This window comes from Schistocerca piceifrons, chromosome 3 (genome assembly GCF_021461385.2).
Source record: "Schistocerca piceifrons isolate TAMUIC-IGC-003096 chromosome 3, iqSchPice1.1, whole genome shotgun sequence".
Lineage (NCBI taxonomy): Eukaryota > Metazoa > Arthropoda > Insecta > Orthoptera > Acrididae > Schistocerca > Schistocerca piceifrons.
In genome coordinates this window covers 716,015,660-716,042,200 of record NC_060140.1, presented here as the reverse complement: position 1 = coordinate 716,042,200, position 26,541 = coordinate 716,015,660, and the positions used below count along the sequence as shown (strand labels likewise).

General features: G+C 40.1%; 1 protein-coding gene across 1 annotated transcript in view; it reads left to right on the top strand.

Annotated features, from left to right (window-relative positions):
• LOC124789355 (drebrin-like protein) overlaps positions 1-26,541 on the top strand; it is a 215,958-nt gene that overhangs the window by 109,675 nt on the left and 79,742 nt on the right. Inside the window, exon 6 of the mRNA XM_047256682.1 lies at positions 2,387-2,572. Coding sequence (XP_047112638.1) covers positions 2,387-2,572 — 186 coding nt within the window. The remainder of the gene's footprint in view (positions 1-2,386; positions 2,573-26,541) is intronic.

Below are 26,541 nucleotides of genomic sequence, written 5' to 3'. Positions count from 1 at the left end.
GGCTGTCAGATGTAACCTTCTGATTAATTATTCACTTCCTGGTTCTGCATCCATACTTTCTCGAACACGGTCTTTCTAGTATCATCCTAGGTACATAGATTTATATCTTCACAGCCTTAGAGAGTTCCTCTGCTGTCTTGACCAGCAGCTTCACTTCCTCCCACTGAGATATCATTGGCATCATCTCCTTTAGCCAGTCTACTGTTCTCTCCCCCTTACAGACAAAGTCACATTTGGTCAAGGTAGACCTTCCTGAATTTGAGGCCTTCATTTGCATCTTCGCCAAACTTTTCAGAGAGAGCCATCTGAAGTAGCTCCTCATGCTGTGAGGTGGTGTGAACAATTGTATATCCGTATTGGACTACTGCTATTCTAAAAATTGAGGCTGCAGTATCATAGGTCTGTTTCCCAATTTCTGCCACAGCTTGTTTTGTAATCATTTATCCTGGGAAATGGGATTAATGAAGTCTTTTCTCTTTCTCTCCAGTTCTTCCAAGTGGCAGGGGTCTTTTTACCCCTTCACTCTGGAACAGTCTTCTCCCCTGGCAATGCTCTGATCTTGATCTGGCCCAGCTTCTCAGCGACATTTTTCACATCTTCCACTGATTTGTCCCCCAATTCAATTGTGGAAAAGCCTACACCCAGTGCTCGGTTGTAGGTGTGTCCATAATTTAAAAACTGAGGGACTTGATAATACCTCACATACCTAATGTTTCGGTATTTGAGGTATTAATAAGTCCCTCAGTTTTTAATTTTTTCTGTGTTTTCCATATTGGTCCCATGAGCATTGGGGATATGTTGGGTTAATACCAGAAGAACCCCAAGTTGGTGTAAGGCTAATTACTCAGGAGATCACCCACTATCCTTGAGATTCCATTCATGACACATGACACGTCTTTCCATGTGCCATCCACCCCGATAGCAGAATGGTCAGCGTGACTGCCGTCTTAAGGGGCCCGGGTTCGATACCCGGCTGAGGCGGGGATTTTCTCCGCTCTGGGACTGGGTGTTGTGTTGTCTTCATCATCATTTCATCCCCATCTGGTGCACAGGTTGCCCAATGTGGCGTCAAATGTAATAAGACCTGCACCAAGGCGGCTGGACCTGCCCCGTAAGGAGCCTCCCGGCCAATGACGCCAAACGCTCATTTCCATATGCCACGAACCTCTCAATGTGGATCCTGTTAGACTTTGAGCTGGGGAAAAGAATGTTGGAAGAGATGGGGTGTTGTGGGACACACTTTGTCAGGTCCATCCACTGAGGCCTGTGCGGATTGGGAGACCCTGCCAGGGTCTACGCTACCACCGGCATAACCTTAAGCTTTGTGCAAATGTGCAAACCTCTCTACCTGCACACTCCGTGTTATGACAAGGTAGTGTTCCCTGAAGAGGTCTCTTACATTATCCTTGCTTCATGCAATTAATTTCAGTGATATACCTATCAAACCCTGTAGCCTCCCTACCCTGTCTCAATTTCCTGTTTTACTTTATAACATACAGACTCACATTGTGAAATGAGCTTATTGTGACAATGCTCTTGACAACATGTGTAGTGAAATGAAGAGCATTTCTTACAATGCCCCAGCTTGCCTCCATTTTTTGGGATGGCATTGTATATCCACATAATATTCACAGCTCAGTTGTCATATGTAGACAGTCAGCATTGCCAGTATGAAATACTTTGCTTTATAGAAATCTCTAAAATATAACAAGATAAACATGTTAATTATTGTGCCTCTGATTTGAATTCCATTTCCCAAGAGCTTGAACAGAGATACTTATTTTGTCTTCTTTCATAGGCATTGCATTCCTCTAGATTGAGATTTGCATATGAATAACTATTTACACTAAGATGATGACAGAAAATCCTGGATGAGATTCAAACAATAGAATAAATAATGATAGCCAAAATACTCTGTAGTTTGTATGTTGAGTAGCTGATAGGCACGTCATAAATCAGCTTATTTTTCAGTATGTTCACACACACAGACACACACACACACACACACACACACACACACACAGAGAGAGAGAGAGAGAGAGAGAGAGAGAGAGAGAGAGAGAGAGAGAGAACAAATTTGAAAGCTGAACTGTAATGTTCAATCTCTCTTTATTTTTCATAAGAATATCAACTATCAACTACTAAACTCATTCAGTTCTGAATACTTTCCACTGCTGTATCTTCCACTTTGATAGCTTTTGATGTTATCCAGTTTTTCATTTTGTCTGGGAGGAGGCCCAATAGTATTCATGTAATAACTTTTGTTTTACAATTTAATTTTAATGTGAAATTTTTGTAGAAATTTTGCTTTCACGTAGACTAGAACATAACTCTATTTGTGAATAATCTACTACTACATAACTGTAAATTTATACTAATCCTGCAGTTGGCAGAAGCTGCAAAACGCGAAGCACGTATTGAGGAACGCACTCGTACCATTAGCCAGCAGCGTGAGGCAGAGCGCAGTGCAGAACAGCATGATCGTGAGATAATAGCTGCAAAAGTGGATGCAGAGGAAGTAGCTGAACCCCGTGTTGATGCTAGTGAAAGACTGCGACAGGAACGCAACAAGGTTAGTCCCTTCTATATACAGTGAGTCCAAAAAGTATTTTTCTAGCGGCATATCTTTTAGAAAACAAAGTTTGTGTAACATGAAGAGAAATGTATACAAAATCTAAAGAGCCACTCACATAAGAAGTACCTTGGTAAGTGATTTTTGTTGAAAATCAAGGAAAGAAATACATCCAAATAGACACCAAGGTTAACAAAATAGAAAATGTAATACAAGAGCTAGTTCATAAAGTATTCATCCACCATCTGACTATGCCAAAATCCTGCGTACAGTGATTAAACTATAATGCTGACCCACAGCACACACTAGAGTTAATAGTGCGCAGTCCCACCCTGTTGCCTGTTGTGATTCTGAATGGTGCCGATACAGTGCAATTAGCACCATGGTCCGTAAGGGTAGTGAGACAACGCTGATCGAAAGGAATATTCTGTGCTTACATAATAAGTGCAAATCTTCTTATGAGATTGCTAAAGTACTCGGTAGACCTAGATCGATGGTTCAGTTGATAATTGATCGATTTTGCATGACAAAATCATTAAGGAGCCAACCACATACCAGACGCCCTCACACTTTGACTGATGCAGATGTGAGATTTATCATGAGCGAAATAAGAAGAAACCTAAAATCAGTGCTCCTAAGTTGGCTGGGGAGTTAGAGTCTAGGGGAAAGAAGGTATGTGCCAACACAATCAGAAAAACCTTCAAAACATATGGGTATCACAGCCAGGTAACTCGCAAGAAATTTTGGGTCAGTTAGCAGAATTGAAAGAATGTCTTCATTTTGTAATGGAACACAGATTCATAAAGGAAGACTTATGGAATAAAGTAATATTTTTTGATGAGAGTAAATATAACGTATTCGGGTCGGATGGCAGGTGATTGGTGTGGCATAAGAAGAATGCGGAGATGTTGCCCTGCAATCTTGTGCCAATGGTTAAACACAATGGTGGCTACCTGATGGTGTGGGGCTGTATGAATGCTGCAGTTGTTGGAAAATTACATTTCATAGAAGGTACAATGGATCACCATATGTATATCAACATTTTAGAGCACAATGTGAATTCTAGTGCCGAAAAATTAGGTCTGCACGGAAATTACATTTTTCAACAAGATAACGACCCAAAGCATACGGCTCTAAATAAAAGGCTGTGGCTCCTGTACAATACCCCAAAACAACTTAACATCCCTCCTCAGAGCCCAGACATTAATCGAATTGAACACCTTCGCAAAGTACTTGAAGATAGCATCAGGAGAAGACACATTTATAACAAGAAAGACCTAACAGAAGCACTTCAAGACGAATGGGACAAAATTCCAACCTCTCTCACGGCAAACTTGGTCAGGTCAATGCCCAGACGACTATAAGCAGTAATAGCTGCAAATGAAAACCCCACTAAATATTAATTTTTATAATTGAAATCATATTTTCAGATTGTAGGTAAATTAAAAAAAAAAAGAGTGGACGAATACTTTTTGAAGTAGCCCTTGAATAAATTCTCCATTTCGGCAAATTTATTATTGCTATGGATGTATATATTTCCTTGTCCATCAATAAAAATGGCTTACCAAGGTTTGTTGCGTATGACTGGATGTTCACATTTTATGTTCCCTTCCTTTCATGTGACGTATACTTAGTTTTTAAAAAAAATTACAACTAGATGAATACTTTTTGGACTCATTGTAAATTAATCTGTAATTTCTACATTTAAAAACAATATTATATCCTGTTTATCACAACTAATGTTAAACTATGCATTGTTATTCATTAGTTACAGGTCTAAAATGCGGCAGAAAAACTCAGTGAAACACCTGACATACTTGGCACACCAGTTGTTGTGGGCTTCAGTCCAAAGACTGATTTGATGCAGCTCTCCAAGTTACTCTATCCTGTGCAGGGCACACCAGTATGAGATCATATATTGTGTCTGAAGCAGTCCATGTGAATATAGTTTTTGTGTACAGCATTTCTGACTGCGTTTGACACCCAGTATTGGAGTCAAAGGAAACAGTATGGCACAGAGGACACGTTTGAATGACAAAGAACATATCCACACCATTGAGCGATTTAATATCTGTCACAGTCTGTACAAGATGACTTGGGAGTTCAGTGTTGTTTGTAGTATCATTTCACATCTGTGGAGAAGATTCCAAGTGGGAAAGAGAAATACAACAGTGTGTGGAAAATCAACCTTATGTTAAAAGTCAATACTGGGGTCATCATCTTGCCTGAAGAACACAAAGATGTCCAATTAACACAGCACCTGTTCTGACCAAAGACTTGTGACAGCCTCTGGGTCACAGGCTGTGTAGAATCAACTTAGAGAAGTCACTCCTTGTGATTAATGACTTTCCAAATAAATTACCCTCACGCAATGTTCTGTGTTGCCCACCTGGTGTGAGTCTGGGAACAGTGAATTAGTGTTCTATTCATGTATGAGTTATAGTTTAGCCCAGATAGTGATTCTCACAATCTGTTCTTCTGGCCTGCTCCTGAGATACTTTATGACCCTGCCAATCTACATCTTCATCTACATCCATACTCCGCAAGCCACCTGACAGTGTGTGGCGGAGGGTACCCTGAGTACCTCTGTTGGTTCTCCCTTCTATTCCAGTCTCGTATTGTACGTGGAAAGGAGGATTGTCGGTATGCTTCTGTGTGGGCTCTAATCTCTCTGATTTTATCCTCATGGTCTCTTCGCGAGATATACGTAGGAGGGAGCAATATACTGCTTGACTCTTCAGTGAAGGTATGTTCTCAAAACTTTAACAAAAGCCCGTACCGAGCTACTGAGTGTCTCTCTTGCAGAGTCTTCCACTGGAGTTTATCTATCATCTCCGTAACGCTTTCGCGATTACTAAATGATCCTGTAACAAAGCGCGCTGCTCTCCGTTGGACCTTCTCCATCTCTTCTATCAACTCTATCTGGTACGGATCCCACACTGCTGAGCAGTATTCAAGCAGTGGGCGAACAAGCGTACTGTAACCTACTTCCTTTGTTTTCGGATTGCATTTCCTTAGGATTCTTCCAATGAATCTCAGTCTGGCATCTGCTTTACCAACAATCAACTTTATATGATCATTCCATTTTAAATCACTCCTAATGCGTACTCCCAGATAATTTATGGAATTAACTGCTTCCAGTTGCTGACCTGCTATTTTGTAGCTAAATGATAAGGGATCTATCTTTCTATGTATTCGCAGCACATTACACTTGTCTACATTGAGATTCAATTGCCATTCCCTGCACCATGCGTCAATTCGCTGCAGATCCTCCTGCGTTTCAGTACAATTGTCCATTGTTACAACCTCTCGATACACCACAGCATCGTCTGCAAAAAGCCTCAGTGAACTTTCGATGTCATCCACAAGGTCACTTACGTATATTGTGTGAATAGCAACGGTCCTATGACACTCCCCTGCGGCACACCTGAAATCACTCTTACTTCGGATGACTTCTCTCCATTGTTATCTAGGAACTCTTCAATCCAATCACACAATTGGCCAATGTTGTTCAAAGATATCAGTGACAACACCTTGGCTTTTGTCCGGTCTGTTGTCATGGTAGGTGAATCTACATGACAGCATATATTTCCTAGGAGTAATGAAATGCATGCTGTCTGTGGTGATGACATCCACCAATGATAAATGCATCTGATTCTCAGTGTGTACTGAACTGAGTTTCACATGATAATGATTGAGAACACCTGGCTTGCTGAAAAAGTATCTGAACATGAGAACATTACACATCTAGTGGGCAGTCAGTCATTTCCCCATCATAAATCTGATTGAACATGCACGGGATGATCTAGGCTGAAAAAACTTGAACAGTAATACTGATGTCACACACCACTGCTGACCTACAGAGGGCACAGCTCCGAGAGGATACTGGGACTGTCACACTACCTATATTGTGATGTAAAGGCATCACACCCCATAATGGCATTCGGTATACGTCTGGCAGAAAGACACCACACAAGTTATATGCCACCAGCAGCATGCAGCCACATTACATTACAACTCATATACATATTACTGGGTAACATGCCACATTGTTGCCAAGGCACCCTGTTGTGCACATAAAATCATCACCAATCATGTTCTTTCATGGGTCTCATAAGTTAAGGAACATGAATATGGAAGCCAGTTACAAGTGACAGTGTTATGAGGAGATCCTATGAAGGCCATCTGCCTGTTTTCTCATGTGCTGCCACCTTAACTGAATTCTATTAATCATCATCCAGATTGCAATTAACTTCTTCTTCAACCTATCACAGTTCACTGCTGAGTTTAGGCCTCTTCCTTATATTTCCATTGTTGTTGATTTTGAGCCACTTGGTACCATCGTGTTCCAACTAACAGCTTCACATTATCAAGCCATCTCTTTTGTGGTCTTCAGTGTTTCTGTGGTCTCCAGAAAACAGTTCAGGGGGTACACCTGCTGTGGTCTTGTTGAGCTACATGTCCAACCCTTTGCCACTTCAGGCTTGCAGTTCTCTGTAAGACATCTTTCGCCTTTGTTTTTCTTCTAATGTCCTCTGATACAATCCTATTCCTGAGAGTGACTTTCTTAGCATATGTCACTCTATGGCTTGTTGTGAGCGTCTTACTTGGCCTTAATCAGAGTCATTGTTTCCAGGCTGCAAGTTATAACTGGTAACATGCACATAGTATTCACGTTATTTGGGACATCCTTGTTGATCAAGATAAAAATCTTACCTTTTGGAATGCTGCCCAGCTCAGTCTTATCTGAATTTCTCCATGTCAATTGTTTTTCCCTAGTTTAATTTTATGACCAAGGTAGATGTATTCATCCAGACTTCATCTTCTATAGACTAGTTTCTGAATGTAAGTGTCTGGTTGTCTGGTCGTAGTATTTTTGTTTTACTGATTTTTGTGTCCAAGATAATCTTTACAGAGGCAAGATTTAGTTCTTCACACTCTATAGTTGTTCGTAATCTTCATATTCAGATATAAGAATTGATTTTTATTCCTCTGTTATTCCAGTCTAGTGATTTGAATACATTTTCAAATGCAAGGATGAACATTTTCAGGGAGATGGTTTCACCTTGATTATCTCCTTTGCCAATTAGGATCTTATTGATGATGATATATCTTGAATTTACCATGGCATTTTCAAGAGCTTTCGTGATTGCTCAAGTCTGCAGGGAGTCAAAAGCTCTTCAGTAATCTTTAAAGGCCAGAGGAATCCTAATGTTATACTTGGTTGTTTTCTCTGGATGTGATCTATTATTGAAAAACCTTTCCAAAATCCCACTTACTCGACAGATTGATATAAATCCAGTTCTCATGTGAGGTGATTTGTTACAGTTTTAGCCAGGAGTTTGTAAAGACATGATAACAAACTAACCGAATGATAGTTCTCCAAGTTTGCCTTATCAGCCTTTTTGAAGAGCAGTACCACTTCAGCTTTTTTCTATTTTTATGGTATTCTTACACAGTTGGTGTGTTTATTGATTAGTATCCTCACAGCTTCCAGCAAGTTGGCTCCATCTAGTTTCAGCATTTCATTAGCCATCGTATCTTCCCCAGAGGATTTTTTGTTTTTTAGTTGTTTAAGTGCATTCTCAACTTAAGCAATGATTACTTCCAGTGCTTCTTCCTCTATGTTGTTCTTGGCTAATTGTTCTTCCCTGGATAGTGGTCACAATGTACAGCTCTTAGGAGAAATCTCTAACAGTTTCAATAGTGTTATGTCTGTCTGTAACTCTCCTTTCTTGTTCTTTTTTACATCATTCTGATCTTTCTGTAGACATGCTGGTCTTTAAAATTTTTTGTGTTCTGGCTATTTACAATGATAAGGTTATTGTTAAATTTCCTCAGATCTTTTCTTATTTCAGTCTGGATAGTCTTATTCAGAGTTGTATATTCTGCTGTATCCCTGTCCATTTTCTTCCTTTCTTTGATGATCTGGATGGTTCTAACTCAAAGTCAGCTACTTTTGTTAGATTTCTGTAGTGGGATCTAGATGGCTGCAATCTGGATGCTTTTTGTAATTTTCTTAGTGAGTTCATTTACTTCTAAGGACTTTAGATCTTCTTTTGGACCAAATGTTTCAGATAAAGCTTGCTGAAGTGATGCTTTCTGTTTCCCTAAGTCATTTGCTCTCGTAAGTGTGTGTCCTTATTATTTTTCACCATTTAGGTTTGAGGATCAACGTGAAGGTCGCTCGAACTGGTCTGTGATCGCTTCAGGTGTCGTAGCTATTGGGTAGACACACATCTTTGCAGTTCTTTTTCTTGTTGGTGTGAGTGAAATCTATTTCACTTTTTAATTGACCGTCAGGGATCTTCCATGTACATTTATGTCAGATGGGCTTCTTAAAGAAGGTATTCAGGCAATAGAGAATTTCATCTCTAAGATATTCTAGCATTCATTCACCGCTTTCATTTTTGCAGTCTAACCCAAAGTTCCCTGAGCCTCTGTCTTTCTTTTGTCCTAGTTTTGCCTTGAAATCTCTTATGATGATACTCAGTTGTGTCTCCACAGAATCTTTTAAGTTAGTGATAACTTTGTATAATTGTTGAGCCTCATTCTTCATCAGAATTGCTGATTGGAGCATAGATCAGAATGATCTACATGGAAAACCTACTGTTTAGTCTAAGCACAATACATATATCATTCTAGGAGAAATGCAAACCATATTGTGTATGAATTCTATGATATTGCTGTTGACTAGAATAGCAACTACATTTATGGAAGATTTAGTGCTTAAGATGACATTACCTGATGGAAGGGTCTCAGCCTTTTCCACTTGTAGATGTCTTACAGATACCAATGATATCCCATTTAATGTCATGAAATTCTTGCTCTAGTCTCTCAAAGTTGTCAGCTTGTCTCATAGTTCTTATGTTGTATGTGGCTTCTCTTATTTCTTTACTCTTTCTTCTCGAATTTGCTTCCCCAGAATCCTAGACTTATGAATCATCAGTGTGAGGTTCTGAGCAATTTACTCTATTCACCTGTGGCAATTTCATGGAAAATTTGAAGTCATTGTCTGAATTTATGGGAGGCGATTGGCTTTTAGGTTGAAGAGCCAAAGAAACCAGTACACCTGCCTAATATTGTGTAGGCCCCCCACAAGCACACAGAAGTGCCACAAACACGACATGGAATGGACTCGACTAATGTCTGAAGTAGTGCTGGAGGGAATTGACAGTATGACTCCTGCATAGCTGTCTATAAATCCATAAGAGTACATGGGGTTAGAGATCCCTTTTGAACAGCATGTTGCAATGCATCCCAGATATGCTCAATAATGTTCATGTCTGGGGATTTTGTGGCCAGTGGAAGTGTTTAAATTAAGAAGTGTGTTCCTGGAGCCACTCTGTAGTAATTTTGGGCGTGTGGGATGTTGCATTGTCCTGCTGGAATTGCCCAAGTCCGCCGGTCTGCACAATGGACATGAATGGATGCAGGTGATCAGACAGGATGCTCATGTACATGGCACTTGCCAGAGTCGTATGTAAACATATCAGGGGGCCCATATCACTCCAACTCCATACGCCCTGCACCATTACACAGCATCCACCAGCTGAACAATCTCCTGCTGACATGCAGGATCCATGGATTCATGAGATTGTCTCCATATCCGTACACATCCATCTGCTCGATACAATTTGAAATGAGACTCGTCCGACCAGGCAACATGTTTCCAAGCATCAACAATCCAATGTTGGTGTTGATGGACCCAATCGAGGTGTAAAGCTGTGTGTCACGCCGTCATGAAGGGTACATGAGTGGACCTTCGGCCTCAAAAGCCCATATCGATGGTATTTCATTGAATGCTGACACTTGTTAATGGCCCAGCATTGAAATCAGCAGTAATTTATGGAAGAGTTGCACTTCTGTCACATTGAGCGATTCTCTTCAGTCATTTTTGGTCCCGTTCATGCAGGATTTTTTTCTGGCCCCAGTGATGTCTGAGATTTGATGTTTTACTGGATTCCTGATATTCATGGTACACTTATGAAATGGTCGTTTGGGAAAATCCCCACTTCATCACTACTTCGGAGATGCTGTATCCCGTCACTCGTACGCCGACTATAAGGCCATGTTCAAACTCACTTAAATCTTGATAACCTGCCATTGTAACAGTAGTGACTGATCTAACAACTGCACCATACACTTGTTGTCTTATATAGGCATTGCTGACTGCAGTGCCATATTCTGCCAGTTTGCATATCTCAACACACATGCCTATACCAGTTTCTTTGGTGCTTCATTGTAAAACACCGTGCTTCCAGGCAAGTTATTGAGTTAATGCCAGTCACCCCTAACATGGGGAACAGACGCTGTTGGTAGCCGCACCTGACCCAGAGAACAGATACTCCATTTGTTTTACATCATCCCTAAAAGCTGTACTGCCTCTTTTGCCAGTTTTCCTGTACCAATGATCTTCATCTCTGTCATCATTGTCATTGAGGTCTTCACTATTACCCTGGCAAGTGATCATCATGAGGTGTTATTACTTGCGTCCGGTGAAACAAGAGTTTTTAGGTTGTGTTACTCCTCCTCCTCCCCTTTCTCCTCCTCAATTCACCTCCACCTATATTTTCATGACCCTTGTATTCCCAAAAATTGATCTTATAGAGAAATTTGTGGAACACCCAGAGAGACATGTGGCCTGACCAGTACTTATCTTCTGGAGGCACAACTATCGATACAATGTGTGAAGCAAGCTGCAAGTCGTGATTCATGCTGCCCCCAGTAATGACCGTCACCAGCGTCTTGAGGCTGTCCTCAGATCCTTTTGGCCACTGGCTGAAGTAGAGACAAAAGCTATCCTCTCTCATGAAGGTAAAAGCACAACTCCCAAAACTAAGTACAGTACTCTTGCTTGGAACCATCTTGAAGGCTTCTACAACAGACCATCTATTCTGTAATGATCTTAGGTGCAGGTTTCCTGAAGCACATTCTTTTATAAAAAATTATGGTATCTCCTGGAACTGGGCATGCCTGTACTACACTCAAGAAGAAATTAGATCGGTCTTTCAGGTAAAAAGAGTCTTTCTGGTCATTAAGCATGACTAATACCTAAGCTTGAAGACCATGTCATCTGTATTTGTTATAGAAGGAATTACACTTCCTCACAGCTCAAAAAAAGAAAGTGTAAATCCAGTATTAGGTAACTGCAGAAATGTTCAGATTAAAGTTCCAGAATAACCCTCACATATTAATAGTTGTAATGTACACACAATTTCTGCAGCAAAAAAGTGAAATCAACTGCTATAAACAGCTATGAAGTTTTAAATTCTGAATGGAATACAGACTGGAGAGATGATGACATATTGATTGCCACAGGTAACTCAATAATATCTAAAGATATAAATGCTGAATAAGAATCATAGTATTCTGGGAATTGACAAGCTTTAGAAGTTGGCCTAAAATATTAAAATGGGGGACACTTCAGAGAAAGATTGGAAAACATTTACATTAATTCCATAATTATGCCTTTGTGATATGGCTGGTTTGCACTCTGCTGGCTGCGGAATGGGTGACTCACTCATCAAACAGAAAATCTTAAATTCTTGTGGCCTTCTCATTTTATTGTGGCATGAACACGTGCGAAGCAGCCTTCTGAACAGGTCTGATCTGGATAAATGGTGCATGACAAATTACTGCAGAGAACATTTTTACTGTATTCCTCTTTTGATGTAAACACAAAGGAAGCGGGGAGAGCACCATCACGCAGAGCAAGATTCGTGTGGTTACTGGTGTCATAGGGGTACCTTTCTTAAGTTAGATTCAAGATTCGGGTATCTTTTTTTGAAAAAAAGTCAACAGAAGAGCCCCACAAAATACTTAAGAATGTACAGAAACTGAAGGTTAGCTTATTTCATCAAAATGTTAAGAGGACTGAGTAATAGGGTAGAAGAGTTTCTTGTCTGACTGGAAAATTTAGAGATCTCTGATCTCTGTGAGCACCACATAACGACTCGGATAAGTTATGTGTAACTGATTATACTCTAGCATGTACTCTTGCGGAACTAATATGGGAAAAGGAGAAATTGTTGCACATATTAAGGTAGAGCGCAAGTTCAGAAACATTTTGTAGTGATCAGCACATGGAAGTGTTTGCTCGTGAATTAATACTGCAAAATAGTTCACTTTTAATTGTAACTGTATATAGATCCCCACTGGGAAATTTTGAACTGTTTATAAGGAATCTGGATTCCTTATTATGCTGTCTCTCACCAGGCAGTTAGTAGTCTGTGGTGACTTCGGTGTAGATTTTCTAAAGGATTCTTCTAGGAAAAAATGATATGGCAAAGTTATTCAGATCCTACAATGTGATCTCAGTAATTAACTTCCTAATGCAGGTGAATAAAGACATTAGGACCATGTTGTAACACACAACATAGAAACACACTGTCATCTCTAGAACAAGTATATTTTCTAATGACAAGTATCAGGTTTAACAACAAATGCAAATATCAGGATGCCATGTAGTAATACAGTTACAAACAGTTCAGTAATGTAGGAAGTTGCACATGGAGCCAGAACAGAATGAGGGGTAATTTCCTATATGCATGTGTGGGGCTGTTGGCGTTGAATGCGACTACGTATTTGTCATGTGCTGTCGCTCAGCCACCATGTCTTGACCTACTGGCCGACATTGGAGACATCAGAGCCAGTGTCTGATGCCTAAGTGGTAGTCCATTGGATTATCATACCCTTTCATCCATGGGGGAACACCGAGCTGCATCTCGACGCAGCAACCCATGTCTGGCCAGGCATCTCAGCAGTGTCCCGAACCAGGCCAACGTCATCGGAGGTGTCAGGTGGTCTCTCTGGCTTCACCATCTCCTGGTCATCTCAAAGAGGAGTGTAGAGCCAGAAAGGGTCTACCTGACAGCGCAATCAGCATCTCTGTGTGTCTGCTGCAGGGAGCATAGTCGATGCCATGTACACATCGAGTCCCAGCACAAAAGGGAAGAGTAGTGGTTGGGGTAGTACTGGTACCACAGCCTGGTCGTGTACTAACTTCCGGTCCATTCCAGGTTGCCAACAGAGGAGGGTGAGAACGGAGTCACAGGTGGCACACTGGGTGGCGCACCTGAAGGCAGGAATGGCCCAGGAGCAGGAGGTGGAGGGAGCAGAGGATGCGACAAGGAGGGGGAACACCATCCACTAGGATGAGACAGTGGTGAAGGTGAAAATAATGGAGCCTTGATTGGTAATGCAGTCGGGCCAACCACGTTGGATGTAGAATCGCACTTGTTGTAAGTTGGTGTCTTTTGCCATCACTGCAGATACATGGATTGCTGTGATAGGGAAAGTGTCCACCACATGTTGAGCTGCTTCATTCAAATGGAAACACGAAGTCTTGTCTTGATCGAATCCAGGTCAGGTCTCATCGAAAGACAGAAAAGGTGGTCTGCATTGGTGTGTTATGCAGTACTGCAGAAGTGAATTTCATAACAGAACCTGCTGAGAAAAAGTTCTCTAAGCTTGAGGCTGTCGGAGTCTTCTCATGTAGCTTCACTGCCAGACTGAAGAGGGAGAGTAACGGATTATGATCTGTAGTTTGGTGAAACTTCATCCCATATAGAAATATATGGATTTTTTTGCAGCACTAAGATAACAGTAAGGACCTCCTTTTCATTTTGCAAATACTTCTTTGGCGCAACATTGAGTGTTTTTGACATGAAAGTGATCAGACAGAAGAGTCCCACAAAATACTTAAGAGTGTACAGAAACGGAAGCTTAGCTTATTTCATCAACATGTTAAGAGGACTGAATAATAGGGTAGAAGAGCTGTCCATGTCTCTATGAACCAAGATGACCCACAGGCATTGGTCAGAGGCCTCTGTTGCCAACACCAACTGTTTACTGGTTGAAACATGTCAAGAAATGGGGGGCTGAGATGAAGGCCACCTTCAAAGACTTGAGACCCTGCTCACATACGTCTGACCAGGCAGAAGGGACGCCCTTCTTCCCCAGATTGTTTAGTAGGGAGCACAGTTGATGCCATGTCCAAGATGAGTTTGCCGTAATATGTGATCATCCCCAAGAAAGACTGGAACTCCTTGATATTCCTTGTGCGATGATGGCTTCGCCTAGCTTCTGTGTGGGTTCAATACCATTGCAAGAGATAACATGCCCTTGATATTCCACCAACGGATGAAAAAAAAAATTATTTCTTAAGGTTGCATTTGAGGCCCGCAGACTGGATGGTGTGAAAGAGACACCACAAGTTTGCTAAGTTTTTGCTATTGTGGATCTCGTCAAAACAATTTCATTGAAGGTAATTTGTGCATCCTAGGACATCCTGCAGTAGTTACTTACATGGCAGGGGCACTGACCACCCTGAAAACTAAATATTTGAACCTTTACAACTTATGCAATATGTTTATCAAGAGGACTTTCTGTGATTCTTTGTACAGAGGTAATTCTAAGAAAGCTTCATAGAGATTGAGTTTTGAAATACTACTGTATTTTAGAAATAACTTGTCCAGTGGTTTGCCCTTAAATAAAATTTTGCTCAGATGCTTCAGTTTCTTGTCTAAAGAATCTAAGATACGATAAGATAGTAGAACCAGAAGCATCCATTCATTTCACAACACCTATGTCCATTGACTTGGGCAGTGAGCTATTGGCTGATTATTGAGAAAGGAAAGATGAACAAGCCAGTAAATTGGTGTGGCCAATAATGAAAGTGTCCCACCAGGTGGCCACTTCTGGCTGTTTGTCACTACATGCAAATTTCACTCACCCTGGATGCACACCCTCTTTCTGCAGTCTGTTTCCTTTGTCCAGCCCACTCTTCCACACCATTGTGTGCTGCATGAACTCACCAGTACCAGTACCACATACTTATCATGTGCACCTGCTACCTCTCCCTCACACATTCCTGTCCCTGCAACTATCACCTCCCTCTCCCAGTTGTTAGCTACCCTCACAAACTTCCGCTCCCCATCTCCTTTCTTCTTTTGCACACTCCACCATATACAGTCCTTCATCACCGCTGAGCTGCATAGCTACATTGCCTGCATTATGTAGTCAAGCAGTACAACAGCAGTGATTGTATTTAAGGAGGTGACACTGTTAGGATGACTTGGAAATGTTCAGTACGTGGTACAAAGAGTGACAGTTGATCTTGAGTATAATCAAATCTAATTACTACATGATCACTGGAGTCAGTCAGAACTGTCAAGTATCTGAGTGTATAAATCTGAATTAATTCACAGTGTAACAAGCACTTGAGGAGGGCAAAGCAAGATTGAGATTTATCAGAAGAATCCTAAGAAAGTGTAATTCATCCACTAAGCAATTCAACCATCCTTGAGTATTGTTCTCTGGTTCAAGACCATTACCAAGTTGGATTAATGGATGATTCAAAGAAGAAATGACTGCATCATCAAAAGTTTCTTTAATCAGCTCAAGTGTCACAGAAATTGTCAAAACATTCAAATAAAGGATGCAACAGGAGAGGTCCTATGCGTTACATAGACTACTATACTTGAAATTCTGATTCCATGTCCCAGTACAAATCAAGAATCATATTAATTTTCATCAATTTACATTTCTTTAAATGATTACAAGTTAAAAGTATAGAAAATAGGCATATACAGAGGAACAGTTATGTTATTTCTGTCCATAAATCATTCATGAATGGAGTACAGGAGAAACCCTTTGGTATGAACTAGGTGTTGGCTTAAACCGTCCCTGTGAATTGCACAGGATAAGGGTGAATCATCACTGCAAATCTCTCATTTCCAGACTTCCATCGTCCACTGACATCACTGTTTACACCACCTCAACTGTCACTTACCATAGACTACTGAAATTTGTGGCTTATCAGGAGCTGCTCAACCATTGTACTCAATTCTTTTTGACACCTTATGCTCAGTCATTGTACTAGCTGGACTGCTGGTAGCACTTTGAGGCTCTAACGATTCCTTCTTCTTATTTCATGGGATCCTTCTTCTTCTTCTTCTTCTTCTTCTTCACCACTTCCTGCAATGTCCAGTAGTATCTATCTGTCAGCATGTGAGGTCTGCCTGGTCTTTGTTCCTTTGCATTTCCAATTCACAGTCACATCATCAGCAGTTGACTTGAGCAACTTTATAAGTGTTTAAATGTCCCTGAAGAATTTGCTACTCACGTGACATCCAGTGACTAGTCATGTTCAAAGTTACTGAGCTCTCCTGACTGACCCATTGTGTTGTTAGCATTTTTCTGCTTCCAGCACAGTTCTCCCTGCCTCCTTCTGTACTAACATGTAGGTCTCTAGAGACATCTGTTAGTAGTTCTGCATTACATAGGGATGTCTATATACTTCTGATCTGATAGTATATGTATAAGAGCATAGTTCACTACTCAGCAAATGTAGGAAGCCCTGAGCTGAGGGCAGGGACATATAAAAATCCTTTAGATTTCACATAAAGTCCTTCATATCTAATGAACACACAACTGTTGTAAAGTTCACATGTGAATCACTAAGAAATTAAAGCTTGAAATGTAAATGAATGTTACAAAATCCTAATTAGATTACACACAATGTAAATGCACTTACACTTGTGTAAACATTGACATAATATTGACACAATATACATAAATGACCTTGTGGATGACATCGGAAGTTCACTGAGGCTTTTTGCAGATGATGCTGTGGTGTATCGAGAGGTTGTAACAATGGACAATTGTACTGAAATGCAGGAGAATCTGCAGCGAATAGACGCATGGTGCAGGGAATGGCAATTGAATCTCAATGTAGACAAGTGTAATGTGCTGCGAATACATAGAAAGATAGATCCCTTATCATTTAGCTACAAAATAGCAGGTCAGCAACTGGAAGCAGTTAATTCCATAAATTATCTGGGAGTACGCATTAGGAGTGATTTAAAATGGAATGACCATATAAAGTTGATCGTCGGTAAAGCAGATGCCAGACTGAGATTCATTGGAAGAATCCTAAGGAAATGCAATCCGAAAACAAAGGAAGTAGGTTACAGTACGCTTGTTCGCCCACTGCTTGAATACTGCTCAACAGTGTAGGATCCGGACCAGATAGGATTGATAGAAGAGATAGAGAAGATCCAATGGAGAGCAGTGCGCTTCGTTACAGGATCATTTAATAATCGCGAAAGCGTTACGGAGATGATAGATAAACTCCAGTGGAAGACTCTGCAGGAGAGACGCTCAGTAGCTCGGTACGGGCTTTTGTTAAAGTTTCGAGAACATACCTTCACTGAAGAGTCAAGCAGTATATTGCTCCCTCCTACGTATATCTCGCGAAGAGACCATGAGGATAAAATCAGAGAGATTAGAGCCCACACAGAAGCATACCGACAATCCTTCTTTCCACGAACAATACGAGACTGGAATAGAAGGGAGAACCGATAGAGGTACTCAGGGTCCCTCCGCCACACACCGTCAGGTGGCTTGCGGAGTATGGGTGTAGATGTAGATAATACAGAAGAAATAACTAGTCTATGTATGACATCTGCAAATTACCAATCAGTTATCCTTTAAACAAAACTTCTTTATAGACATGTAACAGGATGCTTTAAATTTGTTGTTTTACTCTAACCATTTATTTTGTCAACTATTCACTAACTCATTCATTGACAAAAGCTCTAATTCTCAGCAGGAAATCACTGATCAAAGAGAAAAAAATTATTCAATACGATAATAATTTTTTGTTTCCCACATAATAAAATATTTTAAATAAAATATTAATAATAAAAAAAAACATACAACACCAACAGTTGCAAACATTTTCCCAACAAACCCAAGCACCTCTCCAGTCGAGTGCTGAGCTGTTGTCTCACTAGCTGGATCTGTGCCGTGACCTCATTCCCCACTGCTGCCAACCTCACACCGCCCTCTGAACATGCGTCGTAGATTGATCTCATTCTTCACCAGCCGCTAGCCACTCACAGCATGGTGTGTTTGTGCTGTGGTTTCTACAGCTCAGTTGATTGCTCTCAGTTGTGTCACCATTTGTCACCACACATCCAAGAGTTATGTGTGGTCTCAGCATCGTTTCTCACCAAACATCTTGCATAGTGCACACAAATGCAATGCAGCCAGACAAAAGTGTCACACCCTATATTTCTGTCATTCCCTATATAAATTTAACACTGTTTCTCTGACAAGTGGCCTGAGCATTACTGCTTAAAACTAAGCACATTGTTCAGAGTTCACTATCACAGTGGTGAGCATTTATAACTTAAACCACAACAAAACTGATGTTGCTGATTTGATTGTCCAGTCTATTATTCCTGCCAACAATATCTCTTGTAGTACCTTTTCTACAAATTTCTTCATTACTTTTGGATTAAATGGAACTAGTCACCACAAAGAGGAAGCAGTAACTTGTCAATAGGTGCATGCAGGCGTGTGCGCGCATTCGCGCGTGCGCGCGCGCGCACACACACACACACACACACACACACACACACACACACACACACACAATAGAAAGGTTTTTATGGTCTGATATTTATCCCACATTGTGGTAATTTGTCTTCCCGTCAGCTCCACTCCTTAGATTCCAAGGATTTTATTGACAATTTCTTCATTCTTATGTAATACAACTTCTTCTGGATGGGTTTGTACTCAGATATCTTCACAAATACATCTAGAGCTGTTTCTTCAGTAATCTACAGATCTTCTAACCTTACTTCACACACTCTGGCAAGATAGAACAAGTGTCATCATAGTTGTCTTTCCAGTAATTAGACGTGATGATTTTTGTAGCCTCTTCTTTATTTATTTTCATGTTTTCACTAACAAAATTCAGACCTACTCCATGCTTTGACATCTATTCAGCACCTACAAACACTGACTTATGAAATTCATCAAGATTGTATTTCAACTCCTCAAGTTTCACTTTCGATAATATTTCCTTCTTGATAGGCTTATTTTGCTCCCCCGCAGCACCTATAATCTTGAATATGGTAACTGGTATTCGTGAATATCTGCAACTTTCTTTAAAAGTTTCTCTAGAAAGTTTTTGAAACCTCTGTTACTTGACTTTCTGAATGCAAAACAATGCAAGTCCCTTCTCCATGTACTTTCATTTCACTAATAGAAGTAATGGCATCCTTCTTTCTTTCTTCTTCTTAGAGCAGTTCTCCTTCGCCACTCAGATCTGTAACTTTCGTCACTGTAACTTGCTTCTGTTGTAGTGCCACCTCCCTGTGTTTTTAAGTTCCAGTGTTATAATTGTTTGAAAATGATTATCCTTTTTGTGAAGTTCTAAACCGGGTCCAGTTTTGAACTACCTGTTGTGTTATTAATTTATTGTCTCTGTTGGTTTGGTGTCTTTATTCATCAAATTGTTCATGCTCAAGATTTGATCAGTTAACATTTTCATTTTCTCTCCAAGGTCTACACTGAACTTTGCCATCTCTATGATTGTCACATCTTTTTTCTTGAAATTATGGTTGGGTTTCCATTGCAGTTCTGGTTCTGCCTACACATCAATCTGTTCTCTCTGAGCCGATTTGGTTCTGGCCTATTGCTGTGCTTACGGTACTTACCACTGTGAATCTCTAAAAGTTCTGTCACTTGCTCTTCTTTCTTCATTCTGTACTGGTGTGAAAATTTGTCTTGTCTGATCAGCTATACTGATAATCGTTTCCACTGAAGTACCAGTTCTTATCCAATTCCTTCTCCAAAAATTCTGTTTTCTGTTTTCCGTTGGCCTCTTCTGAATATTCTGTTGCATATCTTGGCCAATACTTTGCCAAAAAGGCTGCTTTAGATTTAGCACCAATTATTCTTACTTCATCTTGTTGCATTCCCCAGTCGGATGCGTATCAGTCCAAATTATTAGCACAGGAAGAGATCTTTTCATCATCAATCCATACTGGTGTCAGTATACTCCTAAAACCTGTAATAAATACAGCAGGATGGACATCTCCTTTAGGTTTGAATCTGTTCAGCCGTATATTCTGTAGGAAGTATGTATCATCACTTAATGTCACTACTGTGCACATATGGCAGGCTGACATATTCAGTTGGCTTCAGATGTGCTCCTGGTGCCACTTCTCAGTTGCATTATTTGGCATTAGCATGCTTCTTTCATTCAAGGTCAGGCAACAGCTGCCTTTTGTTACCAGCTCCGTAATCTGAGTCATTTTTGCTATTAAACTTTCCATGTTTTGTGGCAACTTCTTGCACCTTAAAATTAAGACTTGTGATGTTATAGTGTGTTTAAAATAAGTTACGACTTTTGACAGTTCAGTATGGGGTGAGTTGCCAGCGTGTGCTGAGCGACTCTTGCGCCAGTGAAAAAGCCAGAAAGATATATTCAGAAATCCCTCGTATATCATAAACAGTCTCAGATATCAAAACAAGATTTTGGCAAATGACAGCATGCAAAGAGAAGAGCATTTTACCATATGATTAATATGTGGAACTTCCATATCTATCGTGATATTAAAGTAACTGCAGATTTTTTTCGATGAAGTAATGTAATTTTTAAGGGCCATAGATAGCAACCGAAACAAGAGTTACTGTTTCTTTTGCAACAATACAAGTGAGTAAGTTACACGTTGATGTTTATACTGAGAATGGGGTTTTTCATAAACTATTGATCTGTCTTGCCCTAAATTCCTAGTTTAATATTATACTGTTTCAGTATTCTGTGGCAATTTCTTTTTCAACTGCATTAGAATTTTAATGACACTCTGCTGAGTTCTGGAAAAAGAAACAGATTTTGACTTACCAACAAGAGAAGTTACGTATTACTCAAAACTCGTCACAGTCCTTCGTGAATCCCTCCCTTCAATTACTTTCTTGGTATGGTTGACAACTCAAGACTAGTCCTGTGGTGTGACATTTACAGTGGCTTCTTTTGTTAGCATTTAAACCAAACTGTGTGTAAATTTCCTGTTGTTTCTTGCCACATTACTTTTCACTTTAGGCCCACATATTCCCTGTCTGATTTAAATGAGCATGATACAGCGAAAGCGTGATTAAACTATGCCTTAAGCGCCAGCTAGTTCATCGACCTGATAGTGTGCAGTGCGTGGCTTGTAGAGCACTATAAGTTCCATTAACTCTGCCTTATATATGCTTCTTTTAACTTTATTCAGTGGAATGTTTCTTTCTACCCAGAGCGAAATATCTGCTTTATCCACAACAAAAGAGTAGTACGCGCATTGTCCATTACTGTTGTCGAATTTGGAGGAATATTTTGCAGTAGAACATTATCTTCACAGCCGGTGAACGTGTTCTTAACAATTTTTAGAGCCTTGTGTTCAGACTTGCTGCAGTGTTCTTATTAATACAACGCCAACACAAAACACTTGTTCATAATCCTTGATGGGTGCAGAACATTTCAAAAAAAGAATACCACTTTACAACGAGAGCTAACGTATGCAGATATGCATCTAATCCGCGACATCACATGGTACTGTTTATTAAAGCCGTCTCGCCATTGGTGTTACCTGGGCAATGGCTTCACGTCCCCTCCATTGAGCCAAATGTCAAAAGACACAATTAATCTTAAACGCACTATAGTAACCTGCTCCGCTCTGATACTTTTTACAGTAACCACATGTTCATTGTGTTCCGTTTTGTTTTATTTACTTCTGCTGATAATTCAGTGTGTTCGTCGATTTTTTTATCTTTCAAATCCGCAAGATTGTACTTCATCAATGGCAAGAATTTTACTTCCTTGCATCATCTCTAGTTTAAATTTGTTAAGTACTTCATCCTAATGCCATATAATAATTTGCCTTTCTTCTTCGAAACAGTTATCTATTTTGTCTTCAGTTCTAACAGCAAAATCTCCTTCGCATTTTCCAATCATGTGAACTGGATTAGCTGGATTTTTCTCTGCACTTTCTTTGATTCTAGCAACAAAATCTTTAGCACAGTTAGCCAAACTATCCGGATTTTCTTGCCGCCATTTAACCAGATTCTGCAAAGGAATTGCAACATACTAGAAAAATATCTTGTCACTGGATTGTCCACATGTGTTTCCTGTTGCATGCTTTTTGGTAGTGATGTGGAGGCATTTTGATTCTCAATCTCTAGGGTACTGTTCATACCCAAACTGGTTTCAGTTGTACTAAACTCCCCAAAACCTGAACCTACTAACTCTTTTTTCTTAATATCCTCAAATTTAGCTAAGGCTACACTGTCCATTGTTAGCTGTATTGTTTTGGCCATCCATATTGGATTTGTTACTACAGTACATAAAAGGGATCATAACACAGCACAGTAGATTATCACAAACAGTATTGTTCTTAATAATTGCAGTGCACTATTCACACTATTAGTAGTGCTTACAAGGGAACTTCCCCATCGCACCCCCCCTCAGATTTAGTTATAAGTTCGCACAGTGGATAGGCCTTGAAAAACTGAACACAGATCTGTCGAGAAAACAGGAAGAAGTTGTGTGGAACTATGAAAAAAATAAGCAAAATATACAAACTGAGTATCCATGTGCAAGATAGGCAACATCAAGGAGAGCGTGAGACTAGGAGCTCCATGGTCCCGTGGTCAGCGTGAGCAACTGCGGAACGAGGGGTCCTTGGTTCAAATCTTCCCTCGACTGAAAATTTTAATTTCTTTATTTTCACACAGTTATGATCTGTCCGTTCATTCATTGACGTCTCTGTTCACTGTAGTAAGTTTAGTGTCTGTGTTTTGCGACCGCACATCAAAACGGTGCGATTAGTAAACGGAAGGACGTGCCTCTCCAATGGGAACCGAAAACATTTGATCTCAAGGTCATACATCAACCGATTCCTCCACAGGAAAACACATCTGATATGTTCTAAACGCCACTGGTGACAGATAATAATTTTCTGAAAATAAAAAATTAAATTCTTCACTCAAGGGAAGACTAGAACCCAGGACCTCTCGTTCCACAGCTGCTCACTCTAGCCACAGGACCACGGCGTTCCTCAACTCATACTTTCCTTGATGTTGCCTATCTTGCACATGGACTACTCAGTTTGTATATTTTGCTTTTTTTTCATAGTTCCACACAACTTCTTCCTGTTTTCTCGATAGATCTGTGTTCAGTTTTTCAAGGCCTATCCACTGTGCCAACTTATAACTAAATCTGAGGGGGGTGCGATGGGGAGGTTCCCTTGTTAGCAGCAGTGTGTGCCATGCAGTGTTACTCCATTTGCACAGTTATATGCGACACTTACTTTTGTCCGCCTGAGGCTGTTATCTGGCCACTGCTACATAATGCTGCAGATATGATGCATCATTACACAATGGTTCTGCAACTCTTCTTTCCTGTGTCATCCAAATGTGGTGAAAAACACTTCCCACATATACCGTTTGCATCTATTTTCTTAATCAAGTTTTGTGGTGCATCATCTTTATTCAGTGTCCATGATTATTTCTGTACTGAAAATTATTGTATTTTCATATAGTATTTCATGCAATATTCATTACTATAGTTCAATTCTTTTATCTTGACGGCTCGCGCATGCCCGCCCAGACGCGGGAGATTGCTGCGTTGCCAGTTGCACACGATGCACGCGCCAATAGAAGCAGCGCCATAGTATAGCATAGTTCGCAAGCTTACGTGTAGGGGGGAGCGCGCAGTTCATGAAGTAAAGCCACCACGGGCGCATTAACCCTTTCGCTGCTACAAAGACGTGCTCCCTGCATTCCGCGCTGTGCGCGATTTTGTCACTGCACTGCTCGCCTGTGCAGACACATCGTGTTCCGACTGCTTTGAGACTCTTATCAATCAATTCCACAAAAACTATTTGGCCCAAAAATTTGATTTTTACACGTCTTCTTGACTGATACCTTCCCCCCATAAATGACTTAACTTTGTTTCGATGTTCAACGCAGTCATTATGCAGCATTAAATATAGTAAACCATTGCACGAAATTGCAGAGGTAAAAGTCCATAGAGTATATTTTCCGTATGGTCGATTTTAGTTGCCACAATGTTGAGAATGAAATGTGGACAAGATACCTAAATTTCATATAAAATTTACTGTATAACAATAGCTCATTTAAGTACCACGTAGGTGTCGTATGTAATATTGAGAAATATTCCGTCTTTCGCTACTGTAACAAAAGTTTTATTTACACTGAGCACATTTGGCTTTATTTTAAAGCACTTCAATCAATCAAAAGGAAGTAGACAAAATACATTAAACAAAACTGTGGACTTACAAAAACATTAGGACTTGAATATACCGTCTATCAGTGAAGTGCTCTGAGCTATGTCAAATATAATTTTTGTGTGTGGCACACACAAACATCATTTATTTGCTAAAACACTGATCTGCCAACGCAAACGTTGAATATTGTGTTACCGCAGCACAAAACTACGAAAGGTGACTTGGCAATAGAGGAGACAAAATACTGTCTACTGAAGATGCTTCAAAAGAGAGAAACGCGTCTGGTCTAAATAAGTCCCTTATTACAGTTGCAGAAGAGGAATATATTTCAGTACCATTGGTAAAACTGCGACTGTGGAACAAAAACGAGAAAGAGAACATGAGTACCATTGTATATGTGCCATACCTTTCCTTGATTGAAGTGCTTTAAAATAAAGCCAAACGCGTCCAGTGTAAATAATACTTTTATTACAGTCGCGAAAGACGGAATATTTCTCAATGTTACATACGACACCTATGTCGTACTTAAATTAAATGAGATATTGTTATACAGTAAATTTTATATGAAATTTAGGTATCTTGTCCACATTTCATTCCCAACATTGTGGCAACTAAAATCGACCATACGGAAAGTATACGCTATGGACTTCTACCTCTGCAAACTCTTCAAAATTTCGTGCAATGGTTTACTACATTTAATGCTGCATAATAACTGCGTTGAACATCGAAACAAAATTAAGTCATTTATGGGGGGAAGGTATCAGTCAAGAAGATGTGTAAAAATCAAATTTTTGGGCCAAATAGTTTTTGTGAAATCAAATGATAAGTGTGTCTAAGCAGTGGGAACACCATGTGTCTGCACAGGCGAGCAGTGCAGTGATGACAAAATCACGCACAGTGCGGAATGCGGGGAGCACGTGTCTGCAGTAGCGAAAGGGTTAATGAAGGGACAAAGCACTAGAAATTTCAAAAAATTGCATTCAAACGAATATAATTCGTAAAGTAAGGCACTTCGATATTATTTTTAAATAATGAAAATATTAAGCACCGCATAAGGTTTGAACTCATAACCTTTCCCATAGCAGCCCAACACCTTAACAGTTACGCTAACGCACCTCGTCTGACTACATGACTCCATGAGGCTTCTGACTACATGACTCCATGAGGACTATAACATGTCACGCAAAATACTGACAAACACTTGGTATGACTATGAATTACTCACGCTTCGTCGAAGTACAATAGGAAATAAACAATTACCGCTGTTCTTTATTGCGAAAAAGGGGTTCGTGAGAGTGATACAAACACCTTTCCTTGCTATCGCCTGAATTAGGAGTCTTATTGCGTGTTTGGTTTAATTAATTAATAGAATATGAAGCAATTGGTATAAAGAATGCTTTTTCCAAACTTTCTATAAAAGAATGTCTACTATCAAGACATTGCTTTTGTTCTATTACTTTATTTATGACTGAACGTTTCTAAAACTGCCCTGCAGTCGAGATGTGGCAACGTCGTTCTCTGTTCACTGGCTGACTGTGTTTTGTGACATCAGATGCGCAGAACGAACCTAAACTCGGCCGCCAACATAAATGATGCGCACTTTAGTAAATTGTTATTACCTTTCAGTGTGGCACAGTTTTGTTCACTGAAGTTATTTTTATAAAATGTGACAGTACCTTTATTTAATGGAACTTTGATTAATGTCCTGTAATTTCTAATTTTGTCCACAATTTTTTCACCAAAGAACAGTGCCCTGGCATCATAAGCCACATGTAACAATCCCTATTTATTTTAATATGTATTTTTTGCATTGGGATGATTGAAAGGGGTGGCAGATATGTAGACAGCTACTGAATTGTACCTTAGGCCTAAACCGACCTACAC